Source organism: Microtus ochrogaster, linkage group LG2, assembly GCF_000317375.1.
Source record: "Microtus ochrogaster isolate Prairie Vole_2 linkage group LG2, MicOch1.0, whole genome shotgun sequence".
NCBI lineage: Eukaryota > Metazoa > Chordata > Mammalia > Rodentia > Cricetidae > Microtus > Microtus ochrogaster.
In genome coordinates this window covers 4,058,958-4,073,521 of record NC_022028.1, presented here as the reverse complement: position 1 = coordinate 4,073,521, position 14,564 = coordinate 4,058,958, and the positions used below count along the sequence as shown (strand labels likewise).

The 14,564-nt window shown below is 41.4% G+C and overlaps 1 protein-coding gene across 4 annotated transcripts in view; it reads left to right on the top strand.

Moving 5' to 3' along the window:
• Znf318 (zinc finger protein 318) overlaps positions 1-14,564 on the top strand; it is a 70,823-nt gene that overhangs the window by 25,945 nt on the left and 30,314 nt on the right. For 2 of the 4 annotated variants that reach the window (XR_003378105.1, XR_003378106.1), the window contains exons 7-8: positions 1,652-1,852; positions 13,089-13,242. Coding sequence is in view for 2 of the 4 variants with exons in the window: in XM_005359756.3 (XP_005359813.1) it covers positions 1,652-1,852; positions 2,296-2,395; positions 2,879-2,997; positions 3,270-6,416 (3,567 nt within the window). In the remaining 2 variants the exon portion in view is untranslated. Of the gene's footprint in view, positions 1-1,651; positions 1,853-2,295; positions 2,396-2,878; positions 2,998-3,269; positions 6,417-13,088; positions 13,592-14,564 lie in introns of those variants that run through there. The other 2 variants (XM_005359756.3, XM_026785482.1) reach the window with 2 other exon arrangements.

Below are 14,564 nucleotides of genomic sequence, written 5' to 3'. Positions count from 1 at the left end.
TCTCTCTGTCTCTCTCTCTCTGTCTCTGTCTCTGTCTCTCTCTCTCTTTCCCTGTTTTTCGAGTCAGGGTTTGTGTACACCAGACTGGCCTCAAACTCACAGAGATCCACCTGCCTGTGCCTCCCAAGTACTGGGATTAAAGGCGTGCGCCACCGCCACCTGACTCCACTGGTGTTCTCTAGTTCCCTTCATCAGATGCAGTCAAATCTTTTCACAGGGGCTGGAGAGATGGCTCAGCGGTTAAGAGCATTGCCTGCTCTTCCAAAGGTTCCGAGTTCAATTCCCAGCAACCACAAGGTGGCTGACAACCATCTGTAATGAGGTCTGGTGCCCTCTTCAGGCCTGCACACAGACAGAATATTGTATGCATAATAAATAAATAAATATTTTTAAAAAAATATTTTCACAATCTTGGATAGTCTCTTTAAAAAATGTGTATATATATATATACACGCACACACATATATGTATATATACACACACACATATACATATAAAATTACACTTTATTTATATACACACGTGTGTGTATATATATGTATATATAATTACATTTTATTTAGGTTGTGTATGTATGAGAGAAAGAGAGAGAGAGAGTGAGATAGTACATGTGAGGAGGTAAGAGGACAACTTTCAGGAGTTACTTCTCTCCTTCCACTTTGTTTTTTGATGTCTCTGCTGTGCTTCAAATTGCAGGCCAGCGGGTTATGAGCTTTCAGGCATTTCTCCTGTCTCTACCTCCTGTCTCTCCCTAGGAGGGCTAGTATCACAAATGTATAACACCAGATCTAGTGTTTTACGTGAATTCTGGAAATCAAACTCAGATCATCAGGTTTTTACCTGCTGAGCCATCTCACTTGTCCCATAGGATCTTGGATCTTGGTATTCTTTATTATTATTATCATCATCATCATCATCATTATTTGGTTTTGGTTCTGGTTTTTCAAGACAGGATTTCTCTGTGTAGCCCTGGCTGTCCTAGAACTCGCTCTGTAGACCAGGCTGGCCTTGAACTCACAGAGATGTGCCTGCCTCTGCCTTCTGAGTGCTGGGATTAAAGGCATGCATCCCTACTACCCAGAGATCTTGGTATTCTTTTAGAAAAACTTTAGGATGTATAAAAGTATATGTGGTTTTTTAAAGATTCTTTTATTTTTATTTATGTGAGTAATTTTCCTGCATGTATGTATGTATGTATGTATGTATGTATGTATGTATGTATGTATGTGTATCACATGCATGTAGTGCCCTCAGAAGCAAGAAGAGGGTGTTAGATCCCCTGGAACTGGAGTTCCAGGCAGTTGTGAGTCATCATGTGGGTACTTAAAAGCCATCTCTCCAGCCCCAGTAGTTTTTGTTCTTGATATGAAAGAACTATAGGGCCTAATTTTTTTTTTTTTTTTTGTTTTGGTTTTTCAAGACAAAGCTCTGTAGCTTTGGAGCCTGTGCTGGGATTAAAGGTGTGTGCCACCACTGCCTGGTTCTTGAGCTTTGAATACAGGTTCTATTAAGATTCTCCCCATCTTATATAGCTTTTTATTTTTGACACTAGACATATGGTCATACTTCCTATGATTACCATCTGGTTTTTTGAGAGTATATAAATCTACTCTGCCTTAAATTCTTTATAAGTGTAAGTTTTTCTCTCTAGGAATCAACAGTAAATGAAAACTCCTGTATCAAGAGTCCTAATTCTGCTGAAAGCCTCCAGCCAAACTCTAAGCAATCTGACCAGCCTGTTGCTGCTTATGAGTATTATGATGCTGGCAATCACTGGTGCAAAGACTGTAACACCATATGTGGGACCATGTTTGACTTCTTCACCCATATGCACACTAAGAAGCACACACAGGTAGGTATCCTGACCATGGTTCTTTCTACTATCACTTTCATTCCCCTTCATTTTCTGTGCGCCCATCTGCATTGCAAAGCTGGAAGATGAAACATTCTCAGATGGACAGGAGCCCCAGTCTGAAGAGTCAAGAGATAAGAACAAAGGATACCATCCCCAGGGCTCAGCTCAGGGACTACCATAACTAAACACCACACAAGTGTAAGTGAGGCTTCTGTCTCTTGATTCCTTCAGTACCTGAATTTTTATTTCTCTGTTTCTAGTACTTGAGCTAACATGTTTTTACCTTTTCCACAGGTGATTCCGTTTAAACAGTTGGCAGAGTTGGTGGGTGGGGGTGGGTAGCTAAGGACTGCTGGTTCCCTGGTCTGATATTTAGGGGAAGAAAAGGGTCATTGAGATTTTAGTGCTGTTGTGTGAGCACCTCTGCCTCTTGCAAATAGACACTGGATCCCTACAACAGACCTTGGGCTTCAAAGACTCAGAGTGAGGCTAAGCAAGACACTGTAAAGCGAACTGACAAGATAACTGTTCCTGCAAAAGGTAAGTTTCCTTCATGCCTTTTCAACTAAAATCTATAAAATATTTTGAAGTGTTTTTATTAAGAAGATTGAGAAGTCAAAAGTCTTTAAAGTTTTGTTTCTTGCCTTTACAAGCAGTCAGTATGCTTAGAGATGACCCCTGAAGACTTAGTACTTCATGAGAGCCACTCATGCAAATGAGTGAATTAACTATTTGGGAACATGGTTTTTAAATATCCTCTAAGATGCTTGATGCATGTTAGAGCTTAAGGAATGGATCTGGCATAGGGTACTACAGATCTAACCAGGCCAGGAATGTACCCAAGAGGTAGAAAGACTAGAAAGAGAGTTAAGCCTTAGGCCCACAGAGCATGCCCTTGAGATTCATCTAAATGCCACTTCTGACTCCAAAGTGGGCACAGTCATCTTACTGCAATAGAGTGATGGGATTTGCCTGTTCATCCTTGGTGGAAAAGGCTTGCTTCTTATTTTCTATTTCTTTCAGGCTCTGAGTTTCTGATTCCCACCACTGGATTCTACTGCCAACTTTGTGAGGAATTTTTGGGGGATCCAATTTCTGGAGAGCAGCATGTGAAGGGTCACCAGCACAATGAGAAATACAAGGTTGGTCTTTGTGTCCTTGTGGAATTCTCCACTTCTTTGTACTAATTCCTTTGACTTTGTCAAATATCAGAGTTAGAAACTCACTGATTTCACATCCCTTCTCACTAGGAAGTTTTCAGTCCTGGTGAGAGAGGCTAATTGGATTATCTGTAGTTTTTGAAAAGATTTTTCCAGTGATTTATTCTTAAATGAGTTGTAGCAGTGGCAAGGGCCAAGACTCTATCTTAGAGCAATTTGATAATTTATCGAATCTTTATTTTTTCTCTTTCCAGCAATATGTGGAAGAAAACCCATTGTATGAAGAACGAAGAAATCTGGACCGCCAAGCTGGCTTGGCTGTGGTCCTAGAAACAGAGCGACGACGGCAAAGTGAGCTAAAGCGCAAACTTAGTGAGAAACCAAAGGAGGAGAAGATAGAAAAAAAGGCAAAAGTTGTGAAAGAAGCAAAGGAAGATGAGAAAGCCTCAGTAGAATTAGAGGACCAGCCCTCTGAGGGTGGAAATTCCCCTGAAAAGGGTGAAGTTAAAAGGAATGCTAGCCTCAAACTCCCAATAAGAGAAGAGGTAAAAAAGGAATCAGCAGTAGCATCTTCTTTTGGAAAGTTCAGTTGGAAGAAACCAGAGAAAGACGAAGAAAAAAGTTCAGTGGTGGCCCCAAGTGCCCCTAAGGAAGACATTGTGGAAAACAGTAAGGACAAAGACGATGGAAAAGCTGAAACCGGGAAGGCAAAGCCCATCAAAATCAAGCTTTCTGGCAAAACTGTTGTTGCACATACTAGCCCCTGGACACCTGTTGTTACAACTTCAACACAGACAAAGATCCGACCTAACCTGCCTATCCCATCCACAGTACTCCGCAAATCAGGTTCAGCCACAGTGAGCAAGCCTGCCCCTCTAAACACCTTTCTGTCTATCAAGTCCTCTGGGACCTCTGCCAGACCTCTGCCAGTGGTTAAAGAGTCTTCATCTGATCTACTCTTGCCTCCAGATATCATCTCCAAAGCTTTTGGAGGGGAAGAGGTGATTCTAAAAGGCTCTGCAGAGGAAAAAGTGGAACTGGCTGCAAAGAATGAGCCACCCCAAGTACCTGAGCAAATGTTGGCTCTGCCGCCGCCACCACCACCACCTCCACCTCCACCTCCACCACCACCACCCCTGGCTATACCTCATCTGTCTGCCCCATCTCCTGCTCAAACAGATGCTGTCTTAACTTCTGTGAAATCTAATTCAGTTGTATCTCAGACTCTCGGGCTTGGCTTCCAAGGTCCTAAGATTTTGAACCAAGGGTTGCCTGTAGCCTTTACGGCCTCAGAACAATCAGCTGCCATTCCTTCTGATGAGACAGCTCCTGGGGTGAGTGAGAGTGACCGGGATCAGACCCTAATCTCTATGTTAGTGCGACCTCCACCACCCCTCTCAAGTGTATTCAGTGAACAGGCCAAAAAATTAGAAAAGCGAAATTTGTGCTTAGCAACAGCCAATGCTAAGGACCTGTATGACATATTCTACAGCAGTGGTGGGAAGGGGGCCCATGAGACTAAACTGAGTAGTGGTTCATTGGAAAATGGCAGCCTTCCTAGAACTGAAATTTCAGATATCTCTTCCACTTCTGCTTTGAACAGTAGTGTATCCTCAGAGGACCTGCCTCAAGATAATGGTTTGGTCACTGCTCCTGTAATCAGCAAACTTGAAGATCCCATTTCAAAAGGTCTGGTGTCTATAGAGAAATGGTCAGTTATAGAACATATAGACCCCAAAAATAGAGACAGCAGCTATAGCTTCCTACAGCCTCTGACAAGGTTGTGCCAAAGCAGGCCTTATGAAATGGTTACCCCAAAGACAGACACTTTGACCACATGGACTTCTTCTTCCTTCCATTGCGACAGTGATAAGGATAGACTTCCAGAGGGTAAAATCAAATTTGATCTGGGAGAACCAAAGCCACCTGATACAGACTCACCTTTGGCATCTCATCTATCAGATACACACTGTCATACCAAGGGGTCTCAGAAGTTGGTAGAAATTAACTTCATGGATAATCAAAACAAGAACCAAGAGTTGGACCAGTTAGAGAATTGTAAAGAAAAAGAAGTGAAGAGAAATACTGAATTAAAAGGAAAGGTAGCAGTTGAAGAAGAAGCAGGGACCAGCATTGGACTCCACAGCATAGAAGATTCCAGTTTGAACCACGGCAATAGAAACACATGGGAAGAAGAAATAGGACAACCCAAATTATCAACAATTGACAAAGAGGTGGAACAGTCTAGGAAATTGATGACAGGACATGAAAGTCCAAGTAAAGTAGTAATTGAATTGAGTCAGTCTCTCTCTTCCAAAAGGGCAAAAATAGACTCATTTCCATCGTTACTCCAGAATCCAAAAGGTGTCCCTGAATTACTTCTGTTGTCCCCACCTAGATCAAATATGTGTTTAAAGAAACCAGAGACTTGGGAGAGCCCAAAGAAACCAGAAAGGAGTCCAGAGAAATTAGGGGTGGAAGCTGTGGAGTTACAAGATACCTGTCCGGAACTAACAGTGACAGTAGAAGGCAAAGCCTTGGAAAACCTTGAAGCTATGCACTCAAAAGTAGAGGGGCTTGCTGCCCTGAGGAATCTGGGGGATGTGCATGCTGAAATCTGCAGTGCTCAGACAGAGCAAGCATGTAGATCACCAGCTGCCTTGTCACAGAGAATGTCTGAAGAAAATTCTGTATTAACTGTAGTATGTGATCCCTCCAGTCCCAGTGACTTTGAACCAATACCATCTTTTTCTGGGTTTCCATTAGAATCTCCCAAGACTATGGTGCTTAATTTTGAAATAGAGGGTGAACATAGTTCATCTAATTCCAGAAATAGGAGAATCAACTCTAGCTGCCCAGAAATAGGACACATTGTAGAGAATGTTGACCATGACATGGGAGGTGAGAGAACACACCAGGCCCTTGACCTATTGGCTGGAGGAATGTTGTCTGAGGAGGTAAAAGAAACTGCACAATTGCCGAAAGATTTACTCGGAGTGGAATCCACAACAGTAAGTCCTTTAGGCCTTGGACCATCTCCTTGCCTTCCAGACCTTGTTGACTTTGTCACACGGACATCTGGAGTTCCAAGAGAGAAACTGTGTTCTCCGCTGTCTGAGCCAGATGACTTTAAGTGCAATTCCTTGGAGATGGGATCACCACCACTAGAAATTCTGAATGTATCTGTCTCGGATGTAGTTTCTCAAGTAAGTGAAGACAATGACAGTGCTTTGAATTTGGTGAAAACTCCAACCTCAGGGTCCCCTTCTAGGGATCAGGTAGTTGGAGGCAATATGGGCCCTCAGGAAATGCCTGAACAAGAAGCTGCAGTTGATGTTATCCCAGATCACACAAGATCCAATGTTCATGACTACAACAGCCAGGACTACCTGAATGGATGAATCATATCGGGTGTTAAAAACTGGACCTCAGCTGATCCAGGACTAGTTGGCAATCTCATCTGGAACCTTCACAGTAAACGTTCATGGGAGCTAAAAAATTTGCTTATTTCCCCCACTCCTTGTCCTTTAAAATGTTAGATAAATCGGTCTTAACAACTTCTCTACATATCTGTTAAGAATATTTTGTTAATTTTTTAAGATTTTTGGCCAAATTATTTCTTTGTCATTAAAGTCAAATGTCTTTCTGGCTCACCGCAAAGTGTGCTTTGATTTTGGCTTTGAGGCCGCCATTTCTGGAATATGAGGGGGGGTAGGGAACAGCTGACTTCAGTTACTGTGTTGTATTCCTACCTACCTTTCTGCGCAATTGATGGCTCTCTGGGAGAAACGCCAAAAAGCTTGCTGAAATGGGAAAGTACTGAAGAAAGGATTGTTCCTCCCCTAGGTCTACATTCATTTGGATGAGACTGCCTTAACATTGTTAGAAGTGCAACGTGAGTAGCCTCTTTGCTTGCTGTTTAACTTCCCTTATTGGCATGTTAGCTCCATCCTTCCATACTTTGTTGCCTTTGCTTCAATTTCAAATGGTCCTGGTCACTTACAGACTTGTTTGGAAATGGCCTCAGTAAACGAAAGAAAGACTGGGAGGCTCAGATTCGGAAGACAACGCACTGGTAAGACTTATTCCTGGTTCAATACCAGGAGTGTTTGTGTTTCTGAGGTCACTTTTAGTTTTGAAATGACCTTTGCTCATTATACTGTGGTCCAGTAACATTTTATGTTAAATTATCAACCATTTCTGTTGTAAACTCTAGAAAATCTGAAATTGGGATTGGATGTGTTTTCTGTTTTACAAGCATAGATGTCATAGATGTAACCCTTTCCCTTACCCATGTTATTACCGCTGTAGTGTGATGTTTTGGGTTGTACATTTTGTTTAATAAAAGGTTAAAGAATTTATGAAGTTGGCTTGGACAAGTTTAACTATTTTTAATGTGTTAATTTTTTGGAATAAATGTATTCATCTCATGCTTCTTTCTGGATGTTTGTCTTGGCACCGTACACATTTGAGCCTCAAAAGAAACTAGAATAGTGAACTGCTACCCTGCTGTCCACCCCAGCCTGCACTGTCCTCCAGAGCCACTTCCTTGTCAGAATAGGAGGTGTGCGGTCTGTACCTTGTGCCACCTGAGTGTGAAGAAAAGACAGCACTAGTCTGGAATTGGGGTCTCCTTGGTTTTCTTTGGGTACTTCTGGAAATGGAGTTCCAGCAGGACATACAGATGCTTGACCAGGATACCCTTGGGAATCGGGGCTCAGGTTTTCTACACTCTGTTCCAGTTTCCATCTGCCATTCCTTTGTCAGCAGTTTATAACCTGGCTCAACAGAGACTTGAGAGAATCAGCCTTACCAGTTTCTTTCTTCGGGATTCCTTCCCTATTTCCTTATTTATATGCTCCCTAGATTGTGTCTGATGAGAATACTTAGTTTTTCCAGAGCCTAAGTTAATTCCAATTTACAGGTCATGGCTTCTTTTGTGAAAAGGCATGGATGTGAGAGACCTAGGTCCTTGACTATGCTCAGCCATTTGCTTTACCGTGGTTTTGGATAAGTTACTGTGTATCTCTAGAGTTGGCACTTTGTGTTTGTTCCTTTAAAGATGAGGGTTATTGCCTCATCTCAGAACAGATAACCTTTAATCTACTTTTTTAGAGTAAAGTGTGAGTGAGTGAGTGAGTGAGTGAGTGAGTGAGTGAGTGAGTGAGTGTGTGTGGTGTGTGAGAAGGCACGGGCCTGGGTGTCAGAAGACGACTTTCTGGAGTGTGGTGTGAGAAGGCACTTGCGTGGGCGTCAAAAACCGGCTTTCTGGAGTGTGGTGTGGGAAGGCTCGTGCGTGGGCGTCAGAGGAGGGCTTTCTGGAGTTGCCTGCCGGGCTGGAACTTGGGGCATCAGGCTTATTTGGCGAGCACATTTACACAGTGGTCCTCCAGGTCTTTCTAAACTTGAGTTGAATATACTCTTGGCCTGGAAACTGTGGAGTGACTCCAAAAAGGGCTCTTTAGAAAAGCTGACACTTGTAAAGTTTCAGAGGGTTTCAGAAGAGATCCATTTTCTCTCCTGCTAGAGGAAGTAGTACAGGAGTTTAGGGAAAGATAAAACACCAGTTTGTGTTGACTTTGAGACCTCAGATCATTAATCATACCGAGATTGAACTTCATTCCCTTTCAGAGTAAGAATCTTGCCCTCTAGTAGGGGCCAGAGAGGGCTAGGAAGGAAGAGGCAGTATGTAAGGGCAGACCTGGTTTAGGCTGCTCAAGCTACCTTAAACTACATAAAGAATTTTGAGCCTTAACTTTAAAACATTTCAGAACTGCTTCACGCTCTATTCCAATGTTGTCTGTACACCTAGGGTTTCTTCTAGAATATTCCCTTCTAAGAGTTGAAGGAATGACATTTTTTTTTTTTTTTTTGGTTTTTCAAGACAGGGTTTCTCTGTAGCTTTGGAGCCTGTCCTGGAACTAGCTCTTGTAGACCAGGCTGGTCTCGAACTCACAGAGATCTGCCTGCCTCTGCCTCCCAAGTGCTGGGATTAAAGGCGTGCATCACCACCGCCCGCCCTAAGCCAGCAGAGGGAACAGAGCTTTGAGAATACTGTAATTTGCAGGCAGTGCTGCTGGCTTCACCCTGTGATCAGTGAGTGACATCTAGCTTTGGAGCCCATCCTGAGAAGCCAGTGAGTGCAGTGAGTACAGAACTCTAGCCCAGTAGCTGGCTCTTAGACTCTGTAACACTTGTTATCACAGCACTAAAGGTTTGATCTTGAAGATGAGGAATGGGCTCAGAGCTTTGACATGAGCTTGGGTTGTATTAGAATTATAAGTAAAAAACGATTTATAAATTTAATTTTACTTTATGTTCATTGGTATTTTGCCTGCATGTAAGTCTGTGAGGGCATCAGAAGTTCTGAAACTGCCAGTCGAACCCGGGTCCTATGGAAGAGCAGCCAGTGTTTTAACTGCTGAACCATCTCTCCAGCCTGCCAGGAACAGTTCTTACTGTTAATCAGTGAGAAATTAACACTAATGTTTAAATATAGACAAATGCCTACTTCTACTCAGTTTGTTTACATTACTCCCTGGAAGCCCTTTTGCTTTGTGAATGCCTTTTTCTGCCTTATACCCCACCTTACTATTCATAACTGGTCTCACAGAGCATGCAATACTCAAGAGATCTTTCTGCTAACACTGCTAGCAACACAATAAAATACTCAGACTTAACCATTCTGCTTCGTCTCTGAAAAATGAAAAAAGTGTTTTGGTATAAAGCTTGTAAAAATATATGTCTTATCAGATCCCCAGCTTCTAGGACTGAAGAAAAAAAGGAGTGGACATAGAAAAACAGTGTGTGTGTGTCTGTGTGTCTATGTGTGTGTGTTGGGGGGTAAGTGGAGGAGGCCTCAGAGAAGAGAGAGCCTGTAGCAGAATTAAGTGAGGTGGTTTTGTTTTCATGTACTTCAAATAATTGTATCTCTTCACTAAAGTTTACCTGAGTCTTCATTCATTGATAATTTATTTGAAAACAATAGAAATGTGGAGTTTGGGATTATAAACACATTTGTCTTTATTTATAGTTTAAGTTTTTATACATTTGTATTTATTAACAGTATTATTAATTGCTGTTTAGTCCAGTGCAGCAAAACACTTCTTTAGTCCTTTCACAGAATTTCTTTCTTTGTTTTCAACATTTTTCCTTCTCTTTTCTCCCTCCAAGCCTCCCATAAACCCTCCTTACTCTCTTTGCAATTCATGGCCTCTTTTTTTTATTATTTGTTATTACATGCATATATGTGTACATATATATGCCTAAATATAACCTCTTCAGTCTGTATAATGTTTTTTACATGTATGTATGTTTGCAGGGCTGACAGTTTGTATTCGATAATCAACTGTTGTGCTCTTCCCTGGAGAAGACTGTATCCTGTAGGTGTAGGTTGAGGTCTTGTGGGCTTGTCTATTGGTGTCATCCTTGGTTCGCTCATGTTAGGCAGTCATGTTGGTGAGACTTTATGGTTGTGGCTTTTGACATTACTGGGGGAAACAGTCTCGCAGCAAGCTCTCTGCTCCTCTGGCTCTTACAATACTTTCTACTCCCCCCCCATGTGTTCCCTAAGCCTTAGGTGCAGGAGTATTGTGTAGATGTACCCATTGGGACTGGGTAGAGTTTAGTTTTGCAGTTATGTTTATTTAATTTCATTTGGGTATTGTGGGTTATTTTCTTTAAGAGAGTTTCTCACACTAGCCCAGGCTGGCCTAGAATTAACTGTAGGCTAGACCTAAATTTGGAGCAGTTTTCTTATCCTAGCCTCCCAAGGGCCAGGATTACAGGCATGTGCCAACATGTCTGGCTTGCCTATATAATTTTAATTATGTATACAAGTAATACTTTCATTGATGGTGAAATTTTTAGTTTATAATCTTAAAAAAACACCAGTATCCAAATATTCTTACCCATATACACTTGGAAGAAAACATGCATAAAAGTGTGTTTATGTTGAAGCATTTAACATGGTTATAATTTTATTCTTATGTGTCCCTTTGACTAATATATGCCCACTAACTGCAATATAAGAGAAGTCATTTTTGCTTACTGTGCTTTTACCCCATTGTATTCATAGTGAACAATTGCCTAGTACATAGAGAATACTCAATAAAAATGTGTTGGAAAAATCAGTGTGGCAATAGCCGTTTTCTTTAACTGATTGTTAGTACTTAATAGTTCGTTCATGGATTTGAAAGTCTCAGTTGCTGCCTGTGTTTGCTGAGTGCTTAGCATTCTAGAAGCCAACTGTCCTTTTGTTCTTCTGGTTCTTTGCATACAGAGCTCTGTGGCAGTTATTGTGTATCAAGGCTGCAGGTGGTCCCTTTTCTCAACCTCATTCTGGAGTAGTGGTACCCGGTTAGGAGGGGAACACTGCCCTTACAGCTCCTAGAAAAGAAGCTGAGATGGGAAGGAGACAAACGACTAAGCTAAGCTTAGCAAGAAGGGCTGGAGGCATTTTGAGAACTCTGATTTTCAGTTGGCCTCTTTTTTCCTTCCAGCCAAACAAGTATGTTGATGTCAGCCAGTCAAACTCCAGAATTTCTATGATTTGGCTAAAGGAATAATTTAGTGTTTTATGTTCTAGCATTTTTTTGGTATTTCATCAAAACTAAAAATATTTCTGAATAGAAACAAACACACAAAAACATACAAGATTATCTTGTATTATCTGTTGTGCTTCAACTTTCTGATAATGAAATGCATTTTATATAAAATAAATATTTTATACACATGTATGTATTCACATACACAAGACAAGATTTATGTTAGAGTTGTACTAAAAATCTATAGGTCAGGGTTTTTTTTTTTTTCTGTATACATCTGTATGCTAAAAAACCGATTTTTTTCCAGGCTGTATCTTTCTGTTCAGTACACCTTGACTTAGCTTCTGCCATTTGTTTTCTTCCCATCAGTACAAATAGGTCCTGTTTTTTTCCCCCCTCAAGACTTAGTAAATTACTGCCATTGCTACTAGGGAAACATACCTTCTTCAAGAATCTCCAATCACTTTTTATTATATTAATGTATAAACACTTGGACATTAAATATTATCAAGACATTTGTCTTCACAAAGCTAACTTTAATGCAGGTCCACAACACATGTCAAAGTAATTACTACAGACAATAGATTGGAAGATAATATGCATCTAGATGTATAACAAAGCTTTACAGGCTTGTGTTACTTCCATTTGTAAATGATCCAGATCAATAAATAAATGTAGGTTTCTGTTTGATGAGATGCTCAGCAGGTAAAGGTACTGGCTGCCAAGCCTGGTGATCTGAGTTCAATCCCACCCATTGGGTAGAAGAAAAGTACTGACCCCTGTAAGTTGTCCTCTGGCTTCCACATGCCTGTGCCTACACATACACACACAAACAAAATTAAGAAATTTTGCAGAAAATAAGTATGTTTAAGATAAGTGAACAAGTAGGAAAAAATAAAAACAATCGTATTATGAAAGAATGAAAGAGTTCTTAGGATAAGAACACATACTACTTACTAAGGACTCAAGCTGGGGGCTGGAGAGATAGCTCAGAGGTTAAGAGCACTGCCTGCTCTTTTGGAGGTCCTGAGTTCAATTCCCAGCTAACATATGGTGGCTCACAACCATCTATAATGGAATTTGGTGCCCTCTTCTGGCATGCAGACAGAACACTGTATAAATAAGTCTAAAGGGGGAAAAAAACTTTGAAAAAAAAAAGATTAACCCTCAAACAAAGGACTCAAGTTGTCTTCCCAGAACTCACATAGATAGCTCACAACTGCCTGTAATTCCAACTTCAGGAGAGCTAGCACTCTCTTCTGGTTTCTGTGAGCACCTTCACAAATGTGCACCCACCACTACCACCACCACCACCGCAAGCTCAAAATAATCAGGAATGTTTAAAAGACTTTTTAAAAAAATGTGGAGACAGCAAAGACATGAGAGTCAACCATATAGAAGCATTATTGCATCTTCCCTCTGATGCTCTTCTAGGGTGTCATTTAGCTTTTCTGTATCTTCCGGTATTTCAGTAATTAGGATCATGTTGTTATTGACGCTTAACCATCTATCTCTTTTTCTTTCAAGGGGAAGCCCCAGAAGTTTCCAGATTTTCAAGAGGAGGGACTGAAGTGGACATCTCTGCTCCAGGAATGCAGGGGATAGGAAACACAGAGGTCATGGAAATAGTGTGCATCCTTGTGGCCAGTAGACACTCACCCTTAGGCCTAACTTGCAGAAGGTGAGTATGGCTGTTTGCAGATATATGGAGAAAGCCTTTTCATTTTAGCTACCAGAAAAGAGTTGGTAAGTAAATATGTGCATTTGTGCCTTTATATCTAGAGGAACAGACATAATGGGTGTGTGTTTTAGACTTTTACCACTGTACACCTTATCTAGCATTGAATAATTTACTAAACTCCACCTCTCATGTTAAAACTAGGAACTGGTAAGATGTTTCAGTCAGTAAAAGTGCTTGCTCCCAAGCCTGGCGACCTGACTTTAATCCCTGTGGAAGGACAGAACCAACTCCTACCTCCACACACATGCATGACACACGCATAAATAAACGAACAAATAAATAAAATGTCGTTTTGAGAAAACTGGACTTTAAGCTTTGCTATTCTTTCTGAGCTGTGCATCCCAGTGTCTTCAGCAGGTGGATTCTGTCTTGTTCTATCCTTACTTTCTAGTTCATGTAATAATAAAGGTAAAATTGGATATGGTTTTAGAGGAACAAGATACAAATGTGCAGAGAAGGGTCAGGAAGGAGGGACTGTCACAAAGAGGATGCTTAAGAAGTACTAGGTTGGGTGTGGTAGTACACACGCCTTTAGTCCCAGCGTGCGCGAGGAGAGGCAGGCAGATCTCTTGGAGTTCAGTGTCAGCCTGGTCTACATAGAGTTCTAGGCCAGACAGGGATACATGGTGAGACCCTGTCTTAAACAAGAAAGATGAAAGAGAGAGACCTTATGCACACAGGCCTATGGCAACCAGAAGAAGGTATAAGATCCCCTGCAACTGGAGTTACAGACAATTGTGGGCCACTATGTAGGTGCTGGATACTGAACCCAAGTCCTGTGGAAAAGCAGCTTTTCCAGTCTTACTGCCTCTTTACACCGTGAAACATGTGGTTGGCATACAGGGGCAAACAAAATCCTTACAATTACCAAGGAAACTCCTTATTCTGCTCATCTAAAATTCTGGTAAGGTGGTATACTTACGAACCTCTGTGACTGAGATATTGTGGGCTCAGTACCATAGTAGAAAGAAGAACCAGGACCCAACAAAACTTAGCCTAACTTAGCCTGTGATCATTTAGTCTGTGTCATCTACCACAGTTACAGATCTAGCAGAAAACTCTTAGCTTAATTTTTCTCCTGATTTGTAAATTCAGGCACTTTTACAGTCATGAATATGTAGTTTACTGTCCAAAACTATGGTTTTGGTATCTTTCAAGAATACTCATCGGGAGGCAGAGGCAGGCGGATCTCTGTGAGTTCGAGACCAGCCTGGTCTACAGAGCTAGTTCCAGGACAGGCTCCAAAGCCACAGAGAAACCCT